We start from the raw sequence: 25,087 nt of genomic DNA, 5'->3' as shown, positions 1-25,087 counted from the left end.
AAAGTAACAAAGAGAAATATCTAAAGTATAGTAACACTACAATCAGATTAGTACAAACTGTTACAACAATATTGTAAGCAATATTATTCAAAAGGAAGAGAGGGAGGGGGAGGGAGGAGGAAGGGAGGGAGGGAGGGAAGGAAGGAAGGAAAAGAGAAAAAGAAAAGAAAGAAGGAAGGAAAGAACACAATGGCCCTGGCCAGGTGGCTCAGCTCGTTAGAACAGTATCATCCTGCTATGTCAAGGTGTGGGTTCGGGCCCTCGGTCAGGTCACATACAAGAACCAACAAGGCACAAATACGTGCAGCAACAAATCAACGTTTCTCTTCTCTCTCTCTAAAAATCAATTTTTTTAAAAATTTAATAGAGATGAAGAAAAAACAATATAAGAAGAAAAAACGTATTAGAGAGAAGGAATGGCTAGAGAAAGCAGGCAAAGGAGATCCAAAATGCATAACTGGAGCCCTCTAATAAGAAAAACAAAACAGAACGGAACAAAAAATAGATATAATTCAAGACAGTTTTCCTAAAGTAACAGGAGCTTTGACGCTAAATATTAAAAGTGCCAGATAAAACTGACCCAGAATGGTCAACATCAAAACATATCTAAATAAAGTTATTGAATATCAAAGATAAAGATTCCATAAGACAGGCAGAAAAGATCAAGATAAGAGCGTCGGCCTAGCGTGCGGAGGACCTGGGTTCGATTCCCGGCCAGGGCACACAGGAGAAGCGCCCATTTGCTTCTCCACCCTTCCGCCACGCCTTCCTCTCTGTCTCTCTCTTCCCCTCCCGCAGCCAAGGCTGCATTGGAGCAAAGATGACCCGGGCGCTGGGGATGGCTCTGTGGCCTCTGCCTCAGGCGCTAGAGTGGCTCTGGTCGCAACATGGCGACGCCCAGGATGGGCAGAGCATCGCCCCCTGGTGGGCAGAGCGTTGCCCCATGGTGGGCGTGCCGGGTGGATCCCGGTCGGGCGCATGCGGGAGTCTGTCTGACTGTCTCTCCCTGTTTCCAGCTTCAGAAAAAAAAAAGAAAAAAAAAAAAAAAAAAGATCAAGATACTGATAAGAGGAAGAAGAAAAAAAAGAACGGCTTGATTTCTTCACTGCCACATTCAATATGAGAAAACGGGAGGGCAGCAATCACAGCCTTTGAGCCTAAATGCCATAGTTAGTTTTGGATAAAAATTTATTCCCATGAGCCAGCCCTTCTCTTGGAAACTGCTACAGAGTCACTTCTCTGACTCCGTGAATATATGAATCACATAGGAAGTATATGAAAGTGCAGAATCTTATTCAGCAGGTCTAGACTGGGGTAGAGAGTCTGCATTTCTGATAAGCTGGAACATTCACAAAAATTCAAACATAAGAAACACCTCAATACATCCCAAAAAACAATACAGGTAACGTTTTCTGCTAACAATATAAGAAAACCAGAAATTAATAAACCATCAAAAACTCCCCTCCATCTACAAGTTTTTTAAATGTGCCCTTAAAAGCCAGAAGGAGCCTGACCAGTGGTGGCGCAGTGGATAAAGCGTCGACCTGGAAATGCTGAGGTAGCCGGTTCAAAACCCTGGGCTTGCCTGGTCAAGGCACATATGGGAGTTGATGCTTCCAGCTCCTCCCCCCTTCTCTCTCTGTTTCTCTCTCCCTCTCTCTCTCCTCTCTAAAAAAAAAAAATGAATAGCCCTGGCCGGTTGGCTCAGCGGTAGAGCATCGGCCTAGCGTGCGGAGGACCCGGGTTCGATTCCCGGCCAGGGCACACAGGAGAAGCGCCCATTTGCTTCTCCACCCCTCCGCCGCGCTTTCCTCTCTGTCTCTCTCTTCCCCTTCCGCAGCCAAGGCTCCATTGGAGCAAAGATGGCCCGGGCGCTGGGGATGGCTCTGTGGCCTCTGCCTCAGGCGCTAGAGTGGCTCTGGTCGCAACATGGCGACGCCCAGGATGGGCAGAGCATCGCCCCCTGGTGGGCAGAGCGTCGCCCCCTGGTGGGCGTGCCGGGTGGATCCCGGTCGGGCGCATGCGGGAGTCTGTCTGACTGTCTCTCCCTGTTTCCAGCTTCAGAAAAATGAAAAAAGAAAAAAGAAAAAAAAAAAAAAAAAAGAATAAATAAAATTAAAAAAAAAAAGCCAGAAGGAAAAGAAGAAATACAATCCAAAGTAGCAGACTATTTAGAAAATAGGAATAAAAAATATATTACAAGCCCTGGTCGAATAGCTCAGGTGGTTAGAGCGTTGTCCTGACACGCCAAGGCCGTGGGTTCACTCCCCAGTCAGGGCACGTACAAGAATCAACCAATGAATGCATAAATCAGTGAAATAACAAATCATTGTTTCTCTTTCCCTTCCTCTCTCTCTAAAATCAATATATAGAAATTTAAAAATAAGTAAATAAACATAAATAAATTACATATGAAAATTTATTGGATATAGTTCAAGAAGTCCTCACTGGAAAATTCATAGCCTTAAAACAAAAAGACAAAACAGATGAAGCGTAGGTCTCAAAAAATTAGAAAATAAAAGGAAAACTAAAGGAATAAAGAAAAAGAGAAACAGATACATTAGGAAACAGAAAACAGTTACTTAGGAAACAAAAGTAAATCTAAAATTTATTTCTCTTAAATTAAAAAAATAAATTAAAAACTAGCTAATCCAGGGAAACAGAAATGGGGCAATGTAGGAGGAAAAGGATAAACATACACAAAGTGGAAATAATCACAGAAATTAAGGAATTTAAAAGACTATTAAAAACCTATTCTGGCCTGACCTGTGGTGGCGCAGTGGATAAAGCGTCGACCTGGAAATGCTGAGGTTGCCAGTTCAAAACCCTGGGCTTGCCTGGTCAAGGCATATATGGGAGTTGATGCTTCCAGCTCCTCCCCCTTCTCTCTCTCTGTCTCTCTCCTCTGTCTTTCTCCTCTCTAAAAATGAATAATAATAATAAAAAAAAATCTAAAAAACAAACAAACTGTTCTTTAAAAAAAAAAACAAACCTATTCTGCTTATCTCTACATAGTAAAGTAGCTTGAAAATTAGAATGAAAGAATCAATGTTTCAGAAAAAATACTTCTCAAAAAATTAAGACTAGAACTACCTACCATATGACCCAGCAATTTCTCTACTGGGTATCTACCCCCAAAACTCAAAAACACTGGTACATAAAGACACATGAAGCCCCATGTTCATTGCAGCATTATTTATAGTGGCCAAGACATGGAAACAACCAAAGTGTCCTTCGATAGAGGATTAAAGAAGATGAGGTACATCTATACAATGGAATGCTACTCAGCCATAAGAAATGATGACATACTGCCATTTAAAACAACATAGATGAACCTTGAGAGCATTACATTGAGTGCAATAAGTAAATCAGGAAAAGCTCAGCACTGTATGGTTTCACCCATAGATAGGATATAAAACTGAGACTCATGGACATAGATAAAAGTGAAGTGGCTGCCAAGGGGCGAAGGATGTGGGGGAGGGGGGGGGAGGGTGTAAAGAGGAACAAATAAAAGGTGACGGAAAATGATTTGACTTTGGGTGATGGGTATACAACATAATCAACAGTTGAAATGCTATAGGAATGGTTACCTGAAACCTATGTACTCTTATTGATCAATGTTACCCTGTTAAATTTAATTTTCTAAATAAAATTTAAAGAAAGAAAGAGAAAAGAAAGAAGGGAGGGAGGGAGGGGAGGAAAGGGAAGGAACTTCACCACAACTGACTTCAGAATACCCTACGCCCCAGGAGGCTCTCGGGGGAGCAGCCCTCACCTTTGCCCACCCCATTCCCCCAGGTGCCTTTGCTACACTGTCTCTCTCCCCTGAGCTCCAAGGGCCCTTCTTTTGTTATACCTTGTTTCCTGAGCCCATTTCTTCTACAATTCACTTCTACTTCTGTGACCCAAACTCTTGAACCACTTCCCTCTGGCATGTTGGCTGAGGCTTACAGATAGATCAATAGATAGATAGATAGATAGATAGATAGATAGATAGATAGATAGATAGATAGATAGACAGACAGACAGACAAGGGTCTTTATATGGGACCTGGTTTAATTGCCATTAAGACAATTAAAGATTAGTAACTTCTGTTCCTCATCACTTCTATTTCTATTATAAAGAGGGCAGAGACAAAACCTCGGATGAAGGACACACGTCCTGTCTGGAACCAGACACATCAGCAGTGGGGAGGAGGGGGTGCGCTACACAGTACCTTTTCTGCGATGCCGTTTTCTGTTGTGTAGATCGCCATGAGCTCAGTGTCTTCATTGTCCTGTTCGCCGCTGGACGTGGCCCCTCCATTTATCACCACCTGAAGAGATACACTCTATTCAGAGGCTGTTCCACAGTACAGCTCCCTGCTGTATGGAAGCACTTCCTCCCAAGATCTTTTATAATTCTCTTAAAAGACAAAATCTGGACTTTTTTTTTTTTGGTATTTTTCTGAAGTTGGAAACAGGGAGGCAGTCAGACAGACTCCCGCATATGCCTGACCGGGATCCACCTGGCCTGCCCACCAGGGGGCAATGCTCTGCCCATCTGGGGCGTCGCTCTGTTGCAACCAGAGCCACTCTAGCGCCTGAGGCAGAGGCCACAGAGCCATCCCCAGTGCCCGGGCCATCTTTGCTCCAATGGAGCCTCGGCTGCGGGAGGGGAAGAGAGAGACAGAGAGGAAGGAGAGGGGGAGGGGTGGAGAAGCAGATGGGCGCTTCTCCTGTGTGCCCTGGCTGGGAATCGAACTCGGGACTCCTGCACACCAGGCCGACGCTCTACCACTGAGCCAACCGGCCAGGGCCATTTTTATCTATCAAATGAGCCAAGTTTTGGGTGTTCTTAAATGAAACTTCCAGGAAATGTGTGCTGCTTCAGTGGCCATGCGTGTGGTTATCTATTTATATGCTTTTAGAGCGAAGGAGAGAGAGCATCGATTCATTGGTTGATATTTTTAAATTGATTTTTAGAAAAAATGAGGAAGGAAGGGAGAGGGAGAGAGGAAGAGAGAGAGAAAGAAAGATCTAGTTGTTCTACTTCCCACTTACTTACGCATTCATTGGCTGTCCTGTATGTGCCCCGACCAGAGATCAGACCTGCAACCTCGGTGTATTAGGATGACACTCACAACCAGCTGAGCTGCCTGGCTAGGGCCCACTCCCAACTATTCTCTTTAGCATTTGGGCCTTTTGTAATCGATATATATTCATATGTTATTTGTACAGTGCTTTTTAAATGGATGATAAAAAAGATGTACACTAAAATATTAACAGTGGTTGTCTCTCATCAGTGAGGCCATTTTTGTCTTCTTTTTCACTTTATATATGTTGGTAATTTTCTGTAATGAGGAAAATTTATTTTTACAACAGGAAGAAATTAAAAAAGACTATGATCCAAACCTAGATCGAGGCAGTTCAGAGAGATTTAATTCACTTATTTTTGTAGTTGAAAAAATTAGGCCAGAGAAAACTTGACCTGCTCATTCAAGGCCACATACAGACGACAATCGCAGTCTGAAGCTAGTTTTAAAGAATGCCAAAGATCACGCTGAACTGGTACATAATTCTTACAGAGCAAATTTTCTTATATCGTTTCAACTAAAGAGTTGTTTTGAAAACTATCTCTAAGACATGCTATAGCTCTTCACACACGCCAACTGGGTCCGTGGCCGTTTGTTCGCCTGTAAAACTAGCCGCCAGCAGGATACACGTGCCCAGCCAAGTTCAAGTCCACAACTTGAAACTCTTACGATCAGAACCACGCTCCAAGTCATATCACAGCAGCACTCAGCCCCCGGAGAAGCCAAGAGGTACACACGCTCAGGATGCATTGTCTTAAAACAACAAAGTTGAGTTACTAAATCATCAGAGAAGCCCGGATCGGATTTAATGTCCTGCCCCAGCTGAAACTAACCTTCGCCCACATTCCTTCTCTCTAGTTGCTGCAGGGTCTCCTGTTGGGGGTGATGAAAATGTTTTGGAACTAGACAGAGGTAATGGTTGCACAACATTGTGAATGTGTTTAATGTCACTGAATTGTTCACTTTTAAACTGTCTATTTTGTTTTAATTTCACCTCAAAAAAAAGTTTTTTAATCTGTGCATGTGGCACCGAAGAGGAGACTCTGGCAACTCCCTCTCCTCCTCGGACTTGTTCCGTTCGCAATTTAATAAGTAAGTAACGGTGAAATGCAGGTGCGCCCAGGCTAGGAAAGGGCTCACATATTCATTCAACAAACCCTGTTCGAGCCCCTGTGCCCAGGCAGTGAGGATGCGGTCCTGCCACACAGCCTCCCACCCCAGTACCACCCTGGACACAGGATGCGGCCAGGTGCCATGGAGTAAAGACACCAATTTTAACTACTACTTTTCCTCTGGCTTATTAAATTAGCTGCTCTGGTGGTCTACTTTTTAAAAAACATAAAATTTAATTTTAAAAAATCTAATGCTAAAATCAATTCTTCAGGAAAGGCATTGAGCTTTTCATTTTTTAAGAGAAAATGATAAAAAAAATGCTCCTGACACTATCAAAGCTTCACATTTTTGAACCTCTAAATATTATCTCAACTGGGAAATAAAACGTCTTGGAAAGCTTTCTAAACCTAATAAAAACGGATTTTCTTTTGTGTTATTAATAGCATCACAGATAACAGAGGGGAATCTTGGCATCTTTCTTCTCAGGAAATTGACCAAGTTTTTATTAAAAATATTCGTAGATTATTTAAAAATCCTTTGGGAACAACATGTCCTTGCTCTCCCCAAAATTATTTGAAACCGAACTTGTGGCTCTGAATGTTCCCCACTAAGCTAATAATATTGCTCAGTCACTCAGTCAGCTGTGAAAGCAGGTTTTCTCTGCCTCAATTTGTGCAGTTCATTTTGTCTCCAATATGCAGGGCTATATTGCCTTTGGATACATGAGTGTGTCTATTGCTCAATAAACATAATGCCTTTATTGCTTTGTCTTCTACTAAGCTAAGACAATAATGCTTAAAGTCTGTGTTTCTGAACAATAACCCTAAGACAGCCAAATGTACAGAAAACAGGAAGTGACAGGAGCCATAGTGAAGGAGGGTCATGCTAAGGGTCAATATCAGAGCAATGGCAATTTAAAGTGACAGTGAAGTAAGCCTGCATTTCACAGAAATTAAAGTGAATTAGCGGCTGCCAACACCTGTAAACCGAAGGGTCCAAGTACCTGGGAAACCCCGTGCCTCTGATCAGAGGGTTCAGAACTCAATTATCATCTATTTGGAATCTGGTATAATTTATCCACCACTGTCACGTGTCTGGTAGCTAAGTGAACCATTTTATACTAAAACAATAAAAGTAGTAATAAAGTTCCTCAAATTGACTATTCTTATCCTGCGTGTACACACACACACACACACACACATTTCCTCCATAACTACAATTTAAATGTTTTAAATAAACTAAAGATACCAAGATTGATGTTTCCCAGCCTTTAACCCAAGACCTTTTAGTGGACATAAAAATCTCCTACCTGCCTTCAATATTACTTGACATTTCAAACTTAACTACCATGAAAAATAAATCAAAGTGAGTGTAATACAGCATACCCTAAACCTACAGAACTTGTCCATCTTAGATGATAGATACCCCAAAAACATGTAGCCGATAGATCTAACCTAACACTAGCAACCCTCAAGTTGGTAGAAGCAGCAACCTTGTTTTCTTCACCTCTTCAAATATGGCAGCCCCTATGGCACCCCCAGCAGCCACATGCAGGCGAAACCTCGGGAGCAGCCAACACTGCATCCAAAAGCTCAGCTGGTCCTGCAAAGCACAGCCTCCTGCAGAGGGCTCCTGGGATGGCGGCTGCCAGAGCACCTTCTGGGCTCCAGGCACGTCCCACACACTCTGCAGCACAACCTGATCTTTGAAAAGAGCCAGAAGACGCCTCACCTCTCCCCATTCCTGGCCCCATCCTGAAGGGCAGGGTGGGTCCACGTGCCTGTCACAGGCACACACTGAAAGCCCATTTGTGCTCCTGCTCCCACGCCCCCCATGATGATGGTGATGGTGAGAGCTAGCGTTTGCTGGGCACAGATTCCCATCAGGCACTGAGCTGGCCACTTCCCCTTAATAGCTGTCCCTATGAAACCTTGGATACAAACTCATTCGAACACAGATGCCAAGGGTACCCAGCTATTTCCAGCACTCCATCCAAAAGAGAGCCAGCATCATCGATTCTTTCCAGGTGGTAACGCATAATAGATGACGTGGTAAATTTCTGGTTGGGATACAAACCAACAAGAAACAAAATCAACATTTCAACAGGAAAATAAGAAGCTATAAATGGCTACTGAACATCTGAAAAGAGGCTCAACCTCACTCAGCTGAGGATGCAAATTAAAATGACAACAGAAAACTTTTTCCATCTACTAAATTGGCCAAGACCCCAGTCCAACCTACGTTCCACTGGCGAGCCTGTAGGAAAACGCTCTCACACACTGATGGGAATGAAATGACCTCAACAGAGGGCACTCCCTGCTGCCCCTCAACTTGGCAAGGCACATCCCTCTGCCCCAACAGCCCCATTTCTGGAAATGTATCCTTGTCTTACCTCTGAATGAAATCACCTATATGCAAGGTTCTTCATTGCAGTGCTAATGGTAACAGCAAAATATTGGAAATAATTTAGGTATCTATCAAGTGGGAATATTCAAATCAATTATGATACAGCCACACCATAGATGCTCTGTAGTGACCTGCAGAGCGCTCTCTATATTCTGACAGGGACGTAGAGAACATCATCCACAATATAGGGTGGGGCAAATACACGGTTACATGGTTCATATGAAGAATAATATAATTAATAAATAATACAAGAATAAACTGTTCACATACAACTGGAAACCTACTTTACCCCCCACTCTGTAAAGTAAGTGAAGAAAACAAGAGCAGAGCTCCAGCCGTAGACAGATTCACACACGTGTATGTAAAAAAGGAGACAGGAACGTTTTTGCTTACAGATTCAAAAGCCATTTCTGAAAAGTGGTGTGTGGGGAGGACTGGTGTATATAAGGCCGGGCAAGGAGCTTTTCACTCTACACCCTTTGCACTCTTAAGTTTTGAGTCGTATGAATCTATTACCTAGTGTTTAAAATAAATGAATAAAAGAGCCCTGGACAAGTAGCTCACCTGCTCAGTTGGTTAGAGCATCGTCCCGACATGCCAAGGTTGCAGGTTCAATCCCCGGTCGGGACACATACAGGAATCAACCAATGAATGCATAAATAAGTAGAACTACAAATCAATGTTTCCCCCCTCTCTCTCTCATATCAATAAATAAAAATTAAAAATACCTGGGATGGGGAAGTACACAATGTAATATACAGATGATGTATTGTAGAGTTGTGCGCCTGAAACCTGTATAATTTTACTAACCAATGTCACCCCATTAAATTTAATAAAGTTTTCTTAATTTAAAAATAAATAAATAAAAATGCAAAGCTAGAACTCCCGGCAAGGAACAATTAACAGAAGGATGGTCCATCCTCTAAGTTAAACACCAGTCTGCTGCAAGGCACGAGGCAAATACACCCGAACTTTCTGGGAAAGAAGTGCAGGATGTCTTAACAAGTTACAGAACAGCCGGCAGAAGTACCAGCCCGTTTCAGCAAATGTGTAGTGACAGACGTACGCTTTCCGCCTCACGGCTGTGTACCATGCGGGACCCCCTTCCTGGCCCTCACATCACCGCACCAAGTGTCAGACAGCACCCCTTCCCTCCGGATCCCTTTCTTGCCTGGTGTCTATGAATAGGGCCGTAAGGACATACCTTCAAGGAGATGGATGGAACAAAAAGAGATTCTCTCCCATCTCAGTGTGACTTCCGATGCTTTGGTCAAAACGTTTTGTCAAAGCACTTTCACATTTTAGCTAAACTAACCACTGGTTTATCCTTCTCTTATTTATATGTGCCAGGTACCATGTCCATAAATTTACTTATATTTCTTCATCCGATCCCTGTAACAAGCCTGAGACAGATGCTTTATTTAGTCCCTCTTTACAGATGTGGAAAACCAACAGCCCGAGAACTGAAGTAATTCCCTTGGGGTCTGAGTCACATTTCCACTGAGCTCTCTCTCACTCCAGGCCTCAAGCTCTTTCCTCCAGGATCCTGACTGAGGTTTTAAAAAATAGATGACCACTCCCCACGTGGTCCCCACTCTCCTTGGCCCAAACACATGTGAGACCCAGGAAGGAGCCTATCGAGGATGTCAGACAGGGCTGTTTCTCAAAGCCCGTGACGTCTGTACAGCAGTCATGGCAATTGTTCCTTTTCCGACCCCCCGCCAGCCCTCCTGCATCCCTGCTCTCTGCTCCAAGGGGCCTGGTGGGGCCGCAGGAGGGGAAGTGGAACAAACACCGATTAATTGCCTCGTGTGTCTACGCGATCCGGTGTTGATATATATGATCTCATTTACTTCTGAAACACCCTTCAGTTCCAAGCATGAGTCAGTGCACAGGTTCTCACAGGTATGGTGCGGTTGCAAATGAAGACACACTTAAGGCCCCAAAGCCAAGCCCACATCTTGAAGCCGCTCTCCACAAATGGAGCCAGATGAGCTCTCCCTCTTCCCCGGGGCTATGGGTGATGACAGGCACCGCTCGTCAAAGCTGGCAGTGCTACAGGCTTTCACTCAAACCGAGATGATCCAGGGATTTTCTCTGCAAGTGTCACTTATACTAGCTCTGTGCCACTTCCGATTATCAGTTCAGCTCAGCAAAGATGAAGGGGGTGGGGTAGGGAAGACAGACACTCACAAGAGAGAATATAAATGGCCAAGGAACAGGGGGATAAGTGTGTTCTGCCTCATTAAAATACAAACTGAAAGCAATTGGAAACTAATCTTTCACTTAACTACTTAAATGCTTTTTAAACTCCAACATCGAATGCTGGCCGTGGAGGGTCCTCTCCAACAGCTGCAGGGAGTATAAGCCACTGAAATAAGGTGACACGCACTAGGTTATCATCTATTGTATCGATGAATGGGAAATAACCCGATGAATGTTCCAGTGAAACGTTGTGGACAAAAAAGGGGTTCTACAGAAAGTAGCCTGACAGGGTCCCTGATGGGATCTTAAATTCTTAAGGAGGCAGGTCATGGTGGGTAGTCACATCCCAGGCATATAACTTCTTTAGTACGATACAAAGCCTAGGGGAACACACCTTGACAATATCTGCCTCTTGTCAGAGTCCAAGCTTGCGCACCCTCATGAGCTTGTTGGCTGTCCTATAATCTGATGCTCACTTGCTTTCTCCCAACTTCATGTACTCTTAAGGCCAAATGCATACAAGAAGCTGCAAACTGTCATTTCTTGGAAGCATGTGAGATCATGCTTCCTAGCAGCTGTCATCAGCTTGGCTCAAATAAATGCTGATAACAATTATCTGCAGGTTTAAACCTCTATGTCAACAAAGTAGAAAAATTAGATTGTGAACACCAAGTAGAAAATTTTGCTGTTGAGTCAAAGACAAGATATGCTGTCGCCGGCACTGACCCGCCATGATGCAATATGAAGTTAAAGGGCTTCATACAGCAGACTGTGTGTGCCAGGAATTTTTAAAACAACACTAAATATTTGTTTCGTCTCTGCCAAGAAATACACCAAAATGTTGTTTATCTGGCTGACAGGATTTTAAACAATTTGTACTTTTTCCTTACTACAGCATTCTATGTTTTCTCAATTCTCTGCAGTGAAAATATTTTTTATAAATGAAGTTATACAAATAATAAAACAGTGACAGGGACGAAATATATGCAAACTATTTAAAAGATACTAGTGAAAGAACACATCAATTTTCTTGCTATTTCCATTTCATCCCGGCAAGACGTGTAGCACTGAAGCCTGGGGAGGAACATGGGTACCTTAAAACATGTAAAATTATATGTGCTGCCGAAGCGAGCACTAAAACACGTAAAATTAAAGGAGCGGGAGAAACCACCGGGTAATTACTACCAGGCAGCCGCCTCCAGGCAGCCGCCCGTAGCCCGTCTTCCCCCTAAGACTACTTTATCAAATCCCAACAGGAAATTAGCTTTTTCTCCAACAGATGATGTTTTGATAATCTTAAATATCGTCCCTCTAATTATTAAAGGTCAGGAACCTGCCTCCCTAGGTTCAGTGAACACAGGTTACAAGTGAATGGAGAATTTAGAGGTAGGGGTTCAGCTGGTTGCTACACCTGGAAGAAGAGGAAGTCTTGAACTAGTCTAGGAATGCAAAAGACACAAGCCGAAATGACAATCGGGGGCTGGAAGGGAGTAAGGCTGGAAGGCAGGGAGACCATATGGAGCCCGTCACAATGATCCAGACAACACATGACCCAAAGGAGGCAGTGGCGATGGGGAAGGTGCTGAGGCAGGGCTCCCGGGGGAAGGCAGGAAGCTTGGGCAACCTCTGCTATTGTGACCCTGTCACTCCTGGTACAGTGTGTGGAGTACAAAGCAAGCATTGAATATGAGCAGAACGAACAAGATGTCCTTAAAGGCCCTTTGCAGGACCAGGAGTCTGTAAGTCCTGCCTCGCGCAAAGGTTAAGAAGATAATCAGCTGAAATGTGGACCAGTGCTGTAAACCTGCTCTCGCAAGGGACGGCAGCAGCTCGGTCTTTTTATGATCATTCATACCAAGCTGTATGTGTCCTAACTATCAGAAGGGCATCTGGTATTACTAACAGCTTGCACATTTCATTGAAAACTACCAAAAGTCTTCATATTAAAAGTTACAATATAAGCAACTATGTGTAACCTCAAAACCAGTGCAAAGCCTGACCTGTGGCGGTGCAGTGGATAAAGCGTCAACCTGGAAACGCTGAGGTCGCCGGTTCAAAACCCTGGGCTTGCCTGGTCAAGGTACATATGGGAGTTGATGCTTCCAGCTCCTCCTCCTTTCTCTCTCTCTCTCCCCTCTCTATAATGAATAAATAATAAAATCTTAATAAAAAAAAAACAGTGCAAAAAAAATTAATTTTTAAGGTAAAAAACTCTGAAAGGAGAGGAGAGGAGAGGAGGGGAACCTCTCACCATGCACAAAAATCTTCATTTGCATCCCATCTTTCCACGTTTTTATTTCAACACATGTATCGGCACATTTCTTTTCTTAAAAAATTTCAACTTGCCCTGGCTGGCTGGCTTAGTGGTAGAGCATCAGCCCGGCGTGTGGAAGTGTGGGGTTTGATTCCCAGCCAGGGCACACAGGAGAAGTGCCCATCTACTTCTCCACCCTTCCCCTTCTCCTTCCTCTCTATCTCTCTTCCCCTCCAGCAGCCAAGGCTCCATTGGAGCAAAGTTGGCCCGAGTGCTGAGGATGGCTCCATGTCCTCTGCCTCAAGCACTAGAACAGCTCCAGTTGCAGATGGGCAGAGAGCATCATGCCCTGGCGCATGCCGGGTGGGTCGCAGTCAGGCGCATTCGGGAATCTCTCTTTGCCTTCCCGTTTCTCACTTCAGAAAAATACAAATATATATATATTCAACTTAAAATGTTTTATTTATTTATTTTCTTTTTAATTTCTTTACTTGAATTTATTGAGGTGACACTGGTTAACAGAATTATACAGGTTTCAGGTGCACGATTCTACAACACATCTGTATACTGTATTGTGTGTTCACCCTCACCCCAACTACTCAGACATTTTAAAAGAAAGTCTGTTCATCCTGGCTGTTCCACTCTATCAAGAGCACCCCCTGCCCTAAACCATGGCCACTGTGCAGGAGATTCAAGCTCTCATCTCACAGAAAGAGGGGGATTAAACCAGTTCTCTGTGCAGGCTCCAAGAAACATACTCATCCTCAGACCCTTCTCAGAATCACACCCTGCTGCTATCCAAAATCTAATTATTCTTACAGAGAGCGAGAGAGAACACTTTCAAATTATTTTCCAAACCTATCCAACTGAGACTTTTTTTTTTTTTTTACAGAGACAGAGAGTGAGTCAGAGAGAGGGATAGACAGGGACAGACAGACAGGAACGGAGAGATGAGAAGCATCAATCATTAGTTTTTCATTGTGCATTGCGACACCTTAGTTGTTCATTGATTGCCCTCTCACATGTGCCTTGACCACGGGCCTTCAGCAGACTGAGTAACCCCTTGCTGGAGCCAGCGACCCTGGGTCCAAGCTGGTGAGCTTTTTGCTCAAGCCAGATGAGCCCGCGCTCAAGCTGGCGACCTCAGGGTCTCGAACCTGGGTCCTTCCACATACCAGTCCAATGCTCTATTCACTGCGCCACCGCCTGGCCAGGCCAACTGAGACTTTTGATTTTAAGATCTAACAACTAACTCCTAACTCTCTACTCGGCAATGTATAAGAAGGAACTCCATGGCACCTGGTATTAAATTAGTTATAAGAACAAGAACATGTTCTAGGGTACCTTGCTCGGTTTTTAAAACACCCGAAAACATATTGTGCCTTCTGTTTTTTCACTGCTGAGAATGAGCACATTCCAATTGCCCTCCCTGAATCAGAGCCTAGGCGAATCAAGGTCACCATTACATGGTTTCTGCACCCCTCCCCTATGTCTGCCAAGGTAGTTTCTCTGGGGAGAGGAGGGGACTACAGAAGGTGGAAGGGAGGGAACCCAACTGTGTCTGCCATAACTACTCAATTCAAATATATTCTTTATGTTTTACATGTTGTATTGCCATTTTCCAAATTTCCTAATATGATCAGGTATTTGCTTTTCTAATCAGAGAAGGATGGATTTTTTTTTCTCCCAGAAGAACTAAGAAACATGTTTTCAACTATTTCACATGCTTAAGTTTGGTTGTAATTACAGTGACCATGTAACTTATCACCCAAACCGGGACCCAGTGAACATGAAGGGGAACTGTACAAACAAACATGCAGGAACGACAGGCCTAACGGGGACTGCCCCGGCAAACTCGACGTCACCATGCCTGCTCATCCCTGCCTTACAGACCCCTGCCTTACTGGCGAAGAGAACTATTCTCTGTGCTAGAAGATGCCAATGCAAACAGTGTTCAGAGCTATTGCAGCTGGTTTCTCAGCAATAGAGCCGGAAACCTGCTTCCCGGCTGGGAGGAGACAGCAGGGAAAAAGACTCCTTAGGGGAAAGGAATCAGCACCCTCCTGTCAATGGACACGAAGTATCACAAGCGAGCAGAATCTTTAGTTCTATATCCTGTCAGGTCATTACTTCCCCACACTAACTTAAACCAAACCAGAAAAGCATCCTGGGTCTTTTGTGTGTGTGCATTGGTTATTTCACCAACACCCAAGCACCCAATCCCAAGCCCTTCTGGACTTCTGTTGTTCCTCGCCACCCACACCCCACCCAACACCAGATCAGGTCATCTGCCCCCTCACCACCTCTCAAAGCTACCTGTTCTTCGTCGCTTGTCTTTCCTCCTTCATATCCCCAAAGACCCCAGTTGCTTGGCCCCAGCATACCTGCCAGACCTTTGTCCCAAATGCCTTTTCACCGCCGGAGCCTCGGCCCTTCGCACCAGCTCCAGTCCCCTCCTTACCCACGGGGTCCATGCAGCACCGCTAGAACCATGCCTGCACAGACCTCAACTGCTGGCCTCTGGCGGTCACCCGACAAAGACCCAGCGCTGCCTAAATCCAGCCATCCACGCCCATTCCTCATCCAGCTCGCTCTCACGCCTTGTCACTGGCTGCCTGGACTGAGGTCCCTAGGTTCCCCATCTACCTCAGCAAGCACTCCCTACCTGACCCCTTTGCTGGCCCACCCCAGCCCCCACACTTCACCTGTACGGGAGACAAGTTGATACCCAGGCATGAAACACTCCTGCTCATCAGAGATGATCTAATTTAAACCTAAGCAACTAACTTGCCCCTTCCTCTAGAAAACCTGTGTCAACTGTAAGCCTTTGATATGACAGAAAATCCCGTTTCAAAATTCACTTGGCATAAAGGAAGGAAATAGTAATGTCAGTTCTACTGAATTGTGAAATCAGTACAACACTTCTCTGAGAATTAAGAGGGTAAAAATCAAAATGTGAATGCCAGTCAGGTCAACCAGGGGACTAAAGACGCCACGCTGGCATCTTTCCTACTGAATAAAGCCCAACTGAGGGCAAGCCCAGGGCCACGTTTTAAGGAATCCTTGAATGGTATTCTTGCCATTAACCTCATTTCCAACATTAACAGAAAAACACCGTGAGGCGAGTTCTGGCTAAAGAGTGGGTTTTCTTTTCTTTTTCTAAATGTTTATTTTATTGATTTTAGAGAAAGAGGTAGAGGGGCGAGAGAAAGAGAGATAGAAAGAAAGAGAGGGAGGGACAGCGATCTGTTCCTGTATGTGCCCTGAGGAGGGTGGGGGGGTAGAAAGAGAGGGAGGGAGCGAGAGAGAGGCAGCGCTCTGTTCCTGTGTGTTGTGTGCCCTGACCGGGGAGTGAACCAGCAACCTCTGCACTTTGGGATGATGCTCTAACCAATTAAGCTCTCCGGCCAGGCGGTTTTCTTTTTTAAACCAACACGTTAGGTAACTTTATACACACCAAGTCATAATCCTTCATGTGGAAAAACATTAGCATTGAATACAATGAATGCATGTCATCGGCCTAATCTGACTGCTATCACGACTGCAGGTAAAACGACCTCTATCTTGGATGCTGCTGCTGCCACAATGCAAAGCCCGGCCCTTTGGGTCCAAACAATAAGTCATTCATTCAGTTTCTCTCCTGGTAACACAAGTCTGAAGTCGGGTTCCAGGCTGTTTCAAAAGAACACATTTTTGGAAATAAACTTAAGCCTTCAACATCCTCCCGTGTAGAGGAAGCACTGGGCCAGCTCTACAACATTCACAGCAAGGTGTCCCTCCTTCCTGGAGCCCATCCCATCGGGTGACTCCAGGCAGAGAGCAGGGCCAGCACGGGAGTCTGCCCACGGGGCTCCTACTCACTGACCGAGTGAAAGGCATGTGGTTTTCAAGTGCCTTAGCCTTCCCTGAGAACAGGAGGATTAGAGCTAATCCGAGGGGGATTCGGGTCAGAAACCACTTCAGAGTGATTCAAGAGGAAGGGGTGACGGGGAGGGCTGTTACCGGAAGGGTGAAGAAAGCGGGGTGCTTCGCTTCGTCTTCGTATTTGCCTTCGGTTGAACTCCCAGCCTCCATGGATTTGGACGTAGTGTTCTTACCAATACCCATCATTAAGAGGAAACGGGTAGAGTGGTCGTAAGACTGGCGTGGCCGGAAGGGAAGGCTGGCTCGGGCAGGGAGCCCAGGATCAGAAGCAGCTTGCCCAGCGCCTGCAGCACCGATTCTCAGGCAGAGGTGAGCCTCGCAAGCACCATCTCTTAGCACCTAGAAACACAGAAAGCAGTCAAATCAGCACACAGACAACACGGGACATGCGGTCATGCATTTTCTGCAGGAAAAATTAGAATACAAGTTATACCCAGACATCCAAAAACATCTTAATCATGCTTTCCAAGTCCCCTCCCATCTGCATTTACCAGTCACTCACTGATTCTGAATGTCCCTGGAGAGGAGGACTATATCTTACCAAAAATAGCAGAATCCTAGGGATTAAAAAATAGGCATTTCTTTAACATGCATTATGGTCTGTATCCTATAGCCTAGCACTATCAAAGAGCTTTCTTCAGTGATGGAAATGTTCTCCATCCGCCTTGTCCAGACTGACACTCGACACAAGGCTATTCAGCATTTAAATGTGGCTAGTAAGAGGAAAACCAAGTTTTTTACTGTATCTAATTTTAATTTCAATTTAGCCACTTGTGGCTAATGGTGACCATAACAACACAGCACAGCTACAGCCAATTTACTATGACTGGCTGGGTATTAAAATTTTAAACTCCCTATAGGCACCCGATTAAAGGCATGGGAAGGCACTCAGTATAAAAAAGAGGAGGTAACACCAGTGTAGGGCTGAGCAGCCACAAAGAACTCCAAGAAGAGCTTTAAATGGGCTCAAATGCCACAATAACACAGAAATAGATGGAGTAACAACATAAACAGAAAGAAGAAATCCAACTGCCTCCCCCCAGAAAGGAGGGGAGGTAAAACAGTGAGAGGTTAGGGGATAGGAGGAGGGAGAAGATCAACAGGACCAGATCTAGGATGGACCCAACAAGCTCAGAGAACCTCGGAGAATCTGATATTATTTAACAAGGAAAAGTGCACTGCTCCAAGCTAAGAAAAAAATCTAAGCCAAAGTCAGAAGTAGGAAACTACTGAAAGAATTCTATGTAGCCAAGTTTTGGTGAAGACGACAATTAAAACTCTCTATTTCAAAAAACAGAAGTATGACTTGAACAATAAAAGAGGTCCGCCCAATGATTAACAAGCACTGGGAGAGTTTGGCTTCAAAAATAAAAGGCACAAAGGATCCCTACGTTTTATGTGCAATAAAACGTGCCCAGGTATGCCTAAATTTTTATGGAAAAAGAAATAGCACACGCAGGTAGGGGTGAGAAAGGACAGAGAACATTCACTGGCACTCTGAGTAGAATGATGTCAGATCTTAGCACCAATTAATTTCCCACTGAGAATGAACAGACCCAGCCAAGAGGTCCAGCCAATGTGAGGACACACTTACAAGAAGTTTAGAAATCCAAGCAGGAAACCTCCTGTTCAAAGAATTCTGTTAAGGACAGTTTTTATTCAACAAATACTTGGGATGAGGGAGGGAAATTTGAAATATAAACAAATAAGAGAAAGACCTACACAAAATTCAAAAATTCACTTGTTAGAGGGTAAAAAAGAAAAAAAAGAACAGTTTCCAGAGCATTAAACTCTGATTGAATGCAACAGAGGAGCTGGGTACACACATTATTTCCTGTGGGGGCTTGTTTGGTTTAAATGTTCATGTACCTTTTGCATTTTTGTTTATATCATGTCTTCTGTTTAAAGCAGTGGCTCTCAACCAGAAGTGATTTCTCCCTCTAGAGGACAGTTAGCAATGTCTGGAGCCATTTGCAGTCATCACACCTGGGGTAGAATGATTTGCATCTAACAAGGCCGTGGCCAGGGCTACTGCTAAACATCCTACAGATCTCACAATAAAGAATTATCTGGCCGGATACACCAACAGTGCCAAGACTGAGAAAGCCTGGTTTCAGTATATTTCCCTCCTGGCCATTCCTATAATTACTGCTACCTGGAAGGTGCTGTCACTTGGCCTCTCCACCTTCAGAGCTCCAGGAAGGATTTCAAGTTAGACACAATTATAGATATATTGTTTCTTTGAAACCTTCAGTGCTCAAGATCCAGCCACCTTGCCTGACCAGGCAGTGGTGTAGTGGAAAAAGCATCGGACTGGGACACAGAGGACCCAGGTTTGAAGCCCCGAGGTCACTGGTTTGAGCACAGGATCATCAGCTTGCGCGCAGGGTCACTGGCTTGAGCGTGGGATCATTGATGTGACCCCATGGTCCCTGGTTTGAGCCCAAATGTACTGGCTTGAGAAAGGGGGTCACTTGGTCTGCTGGAGCCCCCTGGTTAAAGCACATATGAGAAAGCAATCAATAAACAACTAAGGTGCCACAATGAATTGCTTCTCATCTTTCTCCTTCCTGTCTGTCTGTCCCTGTCTTGTCCCTCTCTCTCTGTCTCTCTTTCTAAAACAAGATCAGCCACCTCAAGGTCCTAACATCATGATCTCAGTTTCAACACAACTGTTAGTCCTCGTTTCGCTGCTTTTGGTGCTGCCCGCTGTTGAAGCAGTAGCAGCCGGAGACGCACGCACACGCTCTGGTTAGGTGTGGCTGTCAGCAAACAGGCATCTGGGCTAGTTTGGCTGTATATGCACAAGAGGAATGGGCACGAGTTACTCTGAAGAGGCTGAATTAAACCTTGCCCTGAAAGCATCTGTGCTATTGAGGTTAAAAATGGAGCTTTGTTGTTTGAGAGTTCCCAAGAACTTGTAAATAGGGTAATTTTACATTGTTAGTTGTTTCCCTACAAATGGGAATAAACTGATGTATATTAAATGGGGGGAGAAAAGGTTTTTCACAAGAAGTAATACACTGAAAAATGCAGTCTTTAATTTGTATTTGCTAGCTAGAAAGAGGGTAAAAGAAGTAAGCTGGCTGAAATTTGCATAATATTTCGTTGTGTCAAAACATGGAATTGAAATAAGGAAATTCTTGCCCAGAATCCTAAATCACCACTGTTCAGCTGTAATCCCTGCCATTCACATCACTGAGAAGTCTTTTCTCCCTGTTTTTATTAGATTTTTGTTTTGTTACCCCCAAATACAGTACTTAGATATCAAATATTCCTTGTGAATGAAAACATAAAAGTTTTATTTCTTTGAGGGGTGAAGGGAGGTTAAAATAAATGTATTCAATGTATCTAACATTGAAATGGAGAAAAGATTTAATGTAAAAAAATATATATTTTGTATTGACACTGAAATGGAGAAGAGATTTAATGTTTTAAAAAGCCATGTTAAGTAAATCAGAAAAAGCTAAGAACTATATCATTTCACACGTAGGTGGGATATAAAAATGAGATTCATGGATCATGGACATAGATAAACATGAAGTGGTTATATGGGGGGACCGGTGAGGGAAATAAAGAAAGACATATATAAAGTGATGGAAAATGATCTGATTTTGGGTGATGGGCACACAACACAATCAACAGTTCAAATGCTATTGAAATGTTTACCTGAAATCTATGTACTCTCATTGATCAATGTCACCCCATTAAATTTAATTTTCTAAATTAAAAAAAAAAGACCATATTAACTGAGTAACACCCCAATGGAGAGAAATATTATATTAAATATAAACTCATTATATTGTACATATTAAAAAAAATAAAACAGAAGGTATTTCCCTCCTCCCTGAAATGGCATCCCAAACGTGCCATGTGGGTCCTCAGCACAAGATCACATGTCCCCCAATGGAAACACGTGCCGGTTTGAGAGGCAGGGACATGCACATCCCGAAACAGAGGAAAGCCCGTAAAGGAGCAAGTCTATGGGACTTGACTGTAGTTTAGTGACTTTTTAAATAATTTTCCTTTTTAAGGAAAGGCCAAGTGGATCATTACGTTTTTTCCTTATCTCTTTTGCTGCTTGTAGGGGATATGAAGACCCACTTTACTATACAGTTTCCAGTACATAAAAGTAGGGACTTTCTGTATTCAAAGGGAAAGTTATGAACACTGCTTAGAAAACCCTAAGGGCTCTAACTATATACCCTTAAAGAAATGGTGTAGATTTACTTAGAATTAACTTTTTTTTCTCTACATTTTTAAAGTGTTTTACAACAATTCAAACAAAACCAACTTGGATCTAGCCACTGCCGCCCATAACCACCCCCAGACCTGGGGGGCGGGGCGGGTACAGCATGGCAGGAACATACCCACAAAGCACTGCCTACAGCAGTGCCCAGAGACCTTTATCTGGCCGGGAAAGGGCTTCTGTTTTCCCAAAGATACGCCAGGCAAAGAAGCTGGTGAAATACCAGAGATTTTCACAAGACCACATGCCATCCAGTCACTCAGAGAGGCTGACAAACTCTTTGCTCCCCACCCCGCCGGTCCGCACTGATCCACGCTAACGCTAGGGGAAATGAGTAACTTTTTAATGGAGAATACGCTTACTCCTCCAGGTTAATTTTACCCTCGTGTGTGTTTTAGACATGAACAGACCAACCCTCAGCACTGTCCCCATTCCAGGCACAAAAGGGGACCAAGTCCCATCCGGACAGGTCCACTTTCCACCAAGGGGTCTGCACACTTTTCTCTACCAGGTGTTGGACCCTCACCAGCGCTAATGGGGGGACCCACCCACTTCCTCTGCTTGACTCTGACACAGCAGCATCTCTGTGTCCTAAAAACCCAATTGACCACAAGAGAGGAGGGCCCCCAAGGCAGTGCAGGGCAGGATGTCCTGAGAGGGGCTCGGGGCGGAGGGCTGCAGAGCCTGGAAGAGACGGAGGGTCGCTCTTGCTGGGTATGACGAATGGAGGGAGGAAGAGGAAGAAGGGAGAAGACAGTGAACACTGAACAGAGAAACACATCCTTGGAAGTCCCAAAACGACAGAGCCTTCAGCAGCCCAGTACTCGGGAGGGAAGGAGACAGCCTCAAGGGCGGAAACCACCATCAACCAGAGGTCTTCATCCAGGCAGGCTGAACTTTAGCGTGGGAAAATGCCAAGGCTCACAGGCAAGCACAGCAAAAGGTAAGGATGGGTGGCATTTAGGGCATGTGTTAGAATTCATGTAGCCTGACCTGTGGAGGCGCAGTGGATAAAGCATCGATCTGGTAACGTTGAGGTCGCTGGTTCGAAACCCTGGACTTGCCTGGTCAAGGCACATATGGGAGTTGATGCTTCCTGCTCCTCCCTGCTTCTCTCTCTCTCCCAGGAAATCTGAGACAGGGGCAAGCCACTCACAGTCGCCAGCACCCCTCTTCTTACTGCTTGTGAATGAACAATAAGCAAGGCCACTGCTATCTCAGCCTTAACCTCAGCAAAGGGGAAAGGAGAGGCTGAGGATGGAAAGTCAGGTTTGCCAACAATGACTATGATAACATCACAATGAGAGGAGAAACACTTTTCCAGCTAAGCACCGCTGTGTGCCAGGCCCATCTCTTCCCTCTCGTTATGTAAACAGAGTTATCTCTCCCTAATAAGCACAGTATTACTTGATTTGCCCACTAACTCTACCAAAGTGGAAACTGAGTTTCAGAGAAGTTAAGTCACTTGCCAAAGGACACACAGCTACAAGCGGTGAAAGATTCGAACTGTCATCAGTATTTCTGTCCTAACAATGTTTATATTGTACAAACAATACATAAAACTATGCTCAATTTACAGCCAACCTTCCTAGACGAATGCAGCCCGACACTGTCGGCCTGGCGTGCTGTGCGGTCCCTGCCCTCCTCGTGATTTCTGATGGAGCTCTGAGGGACAAGGACTGCTATAGCCCGCCCTCCACAGACCAGGAGCTCCCAATCCGGGCCATCTGGTCACTCCACAGCACACGCCATCACCTCATCAGCAGTACAACAGCCTCCTGTCGTTTCCTTGTTCCATCCTGATGGATCTGCCACTTGTCCCTCCTCCACCAGCACAGCCATGCTGCAGAAACTGGCAAGCCCTCCGACGGTGTCCTGATTCACACGAGAACAGACACCCAATCCCCAGCGAGGCTGCCGGGTCGCTGTGTGAAGCCTGGCCCCCACTCTGCTGCCATTTGTCTCTGACAGTCCTGAAGGCACTGGGTCCTCTTCAAGTCCTCAGGCTCCTGCTCACACAGTCCCTCCAAACTAAGCACCCCTTTCTCTGGGGTAACTCCCATCAGCGCTTCCTCTGATCACACCTCATTGAGCTGTCTCTCCCTCACTCTCCCTTCCTCTCTCTCTCTACAAACCAATCAATTAAAAAAGGTTAAAAATGGTTAAAACTTACAACTTCTAATCTCCAATCCCCCCAAGTACAAATGACAAGATAAATGTTTGCATCTTGTTTTAAGTCAAAATATATTGAAATGAGGTAGCTTTATTTAAAACCTACATCAGTTATTTCTAATACGTACATGATTTTTAAGGTGGTAGAGAAATAGACAAACACACTCCTAATGAAAAATAAATTTGCTAATGAGAAGGCAATTTGGTTATATGTATCAAGAGTTATAAATATTCATATTCACTCTTGACCAGGCGGTAGTGCAGTGGATAGAGCGTCGGACTGGGATGTGGAGACCTAGGTTCAAAACCCTGAGGTCACCAGCTTAAGCACGGGCTCATCCGGCTTGAGCACGGGCTCACCAGCTTGACAGTAGGGTTGCTGGCTTGAGCGTGGGATCAGACATGATCCCATGGTCGCTGGCTTGAAGTCCAAGGTCGCTGGCTTCAGCAAGGAGTCACTTGTTCTGCTGTAGTGCCCCTCCCCATCAAGGCACATATGAGAAAACAATCAATGAACAACTAAAGTGCTACAAGGAAGAATTGATTCTTCTCATCTCTCTCCCTTCCTGACCCTATCTGTCCCTCTCTCTGTCAAATAAATAAATAAATATTCATATTCACTCCTAATGTTTGTCCTGGGAAATGCTACTTCTAGGTAGTCTAGGACAAATAGATTACACGTGTTAACATTATTAAGAAGACTAAAAATCAAGAAAAACCTAATATCCAACACTGGAGTCTGATTCTATGGGCCGGCATTGGAACCCAGAACCTACATTTTTTAACAAATGCACAATTGTTCTGATGCTAGTGGACCTCAGATCACCCACACCTTTGGATGGGCACAGCTGTCGTTTCCACTTGCACAAACCTATCAAGACAGGTGAGAGTATGACTAAGAAGGAAGACTTTGGGATGAAGAGACTCAAAATCTCTATTGATCCTTTCCAAGACACAAACGAGAGCTCACAGAGGTGGCTAGGTTCAATGATAAAGCACATTTTAAAAGCTAATTTATGGCTCTCTGCTTAAATCCCTTCATTAGGGGATTATAGTTGAACTGTGGTTGCTCCATTAAATTCTGTTCAATGCTAACATTTGACCTAAATGCTTTCAACCCAAGCCAGAATGAGATTGTTGGAACAAATATCCTCAGTTTGTATATGACCAACTCCCTCTAAGTGTACTTACTTATTAAACGGTTGTCCAATACAGACGATCCTGTTTTAGGGAGTTGACATTTCTGACACTGATCCTAGCTCTCATTATTCTATTTAAGCAGCAATGAATGAACTTGTAGGGCAGGGTTATTGTTTGATCTTGTGATCATGGTTATGCTCATAGGGAGTAACTAAAAAAAAAAAACAATCATCCTACAGCCTTTCCTAAAACATTCTAAAAACTCTTAAACTGTAGGTCACTACCCATTAGTGGGCCATGAAATAGACTTAGTGGATCTTAACCAGACTTTTTAAAATTATTAAATTTAACAGAATAAAAAACTTCAGAGGACATCTCACAAGGGTAGCCCAATTTCAAGGTAAAATGCTTTGTACTGTGGGTTGGTCAAATAAAAACCCTAAGTCACTGATATAACCTAAAGTCCTGCCCAGGTGACACAAAAGGCATATTCTAAGTGCCTAATTTAAATCAGGTTATTTGCTAAGCTTAAATTAATATACCCTTAAAA

General features: G+C 44.2%; 1 protein-coding gene across 2 annotated transcripts in view; it reads right to left on the bottom strand.

The window, feature by feature from the left end:
• The window catches only part of SLC23A2 (solute carrier family 23 member 2), a 120,469-nt gene that overhangs the window by 52,035 nt on the left and 43,347 nt on the right, over positions 1 to 25,087 (bottom strand). For both annotated transcript variants that reach the window (XM_066387269.1, XM_066387270.1), the window contains 2 exons: positions 17,055 to 17,315; positions 4,217 to 4,315 (listed from right to left, as the gene is read on the bottom strand). In XM_066387269.1, coding sequence (XP_066243366.1) covers positions 4,217 to 4,315; positions 17,055 to 17,162 — 207 coding nt within the window. In that variant the 5' untranslated portion in view covers positions 17,163 to 17,315. The remainder of the gene's footprint in view (positions 1 to 4,216; positions 4,316 to 17,054; positions 17,316 to 25,087) is intronic.

Source organism: Saccopteryx leptura, chromosome 5 (assembly GCF_036850995.1).
Source record: "Saccopteryx leptura isolate mSacLep1 chromosome 5, mSacLep1_pri_phased_curated, whole genome shotgun sequence".
Taxonomy (NCBI): domain Eukaryota; kingdom Metazoa; phylum Chordata; class Mammalia; order Chiroptera; family Emballonuridae; genus Saccopteryx; species Saccopteryx leptura.
This window is presented reverse-complemented; position numbering and strand designations above follow the sequence as displayed.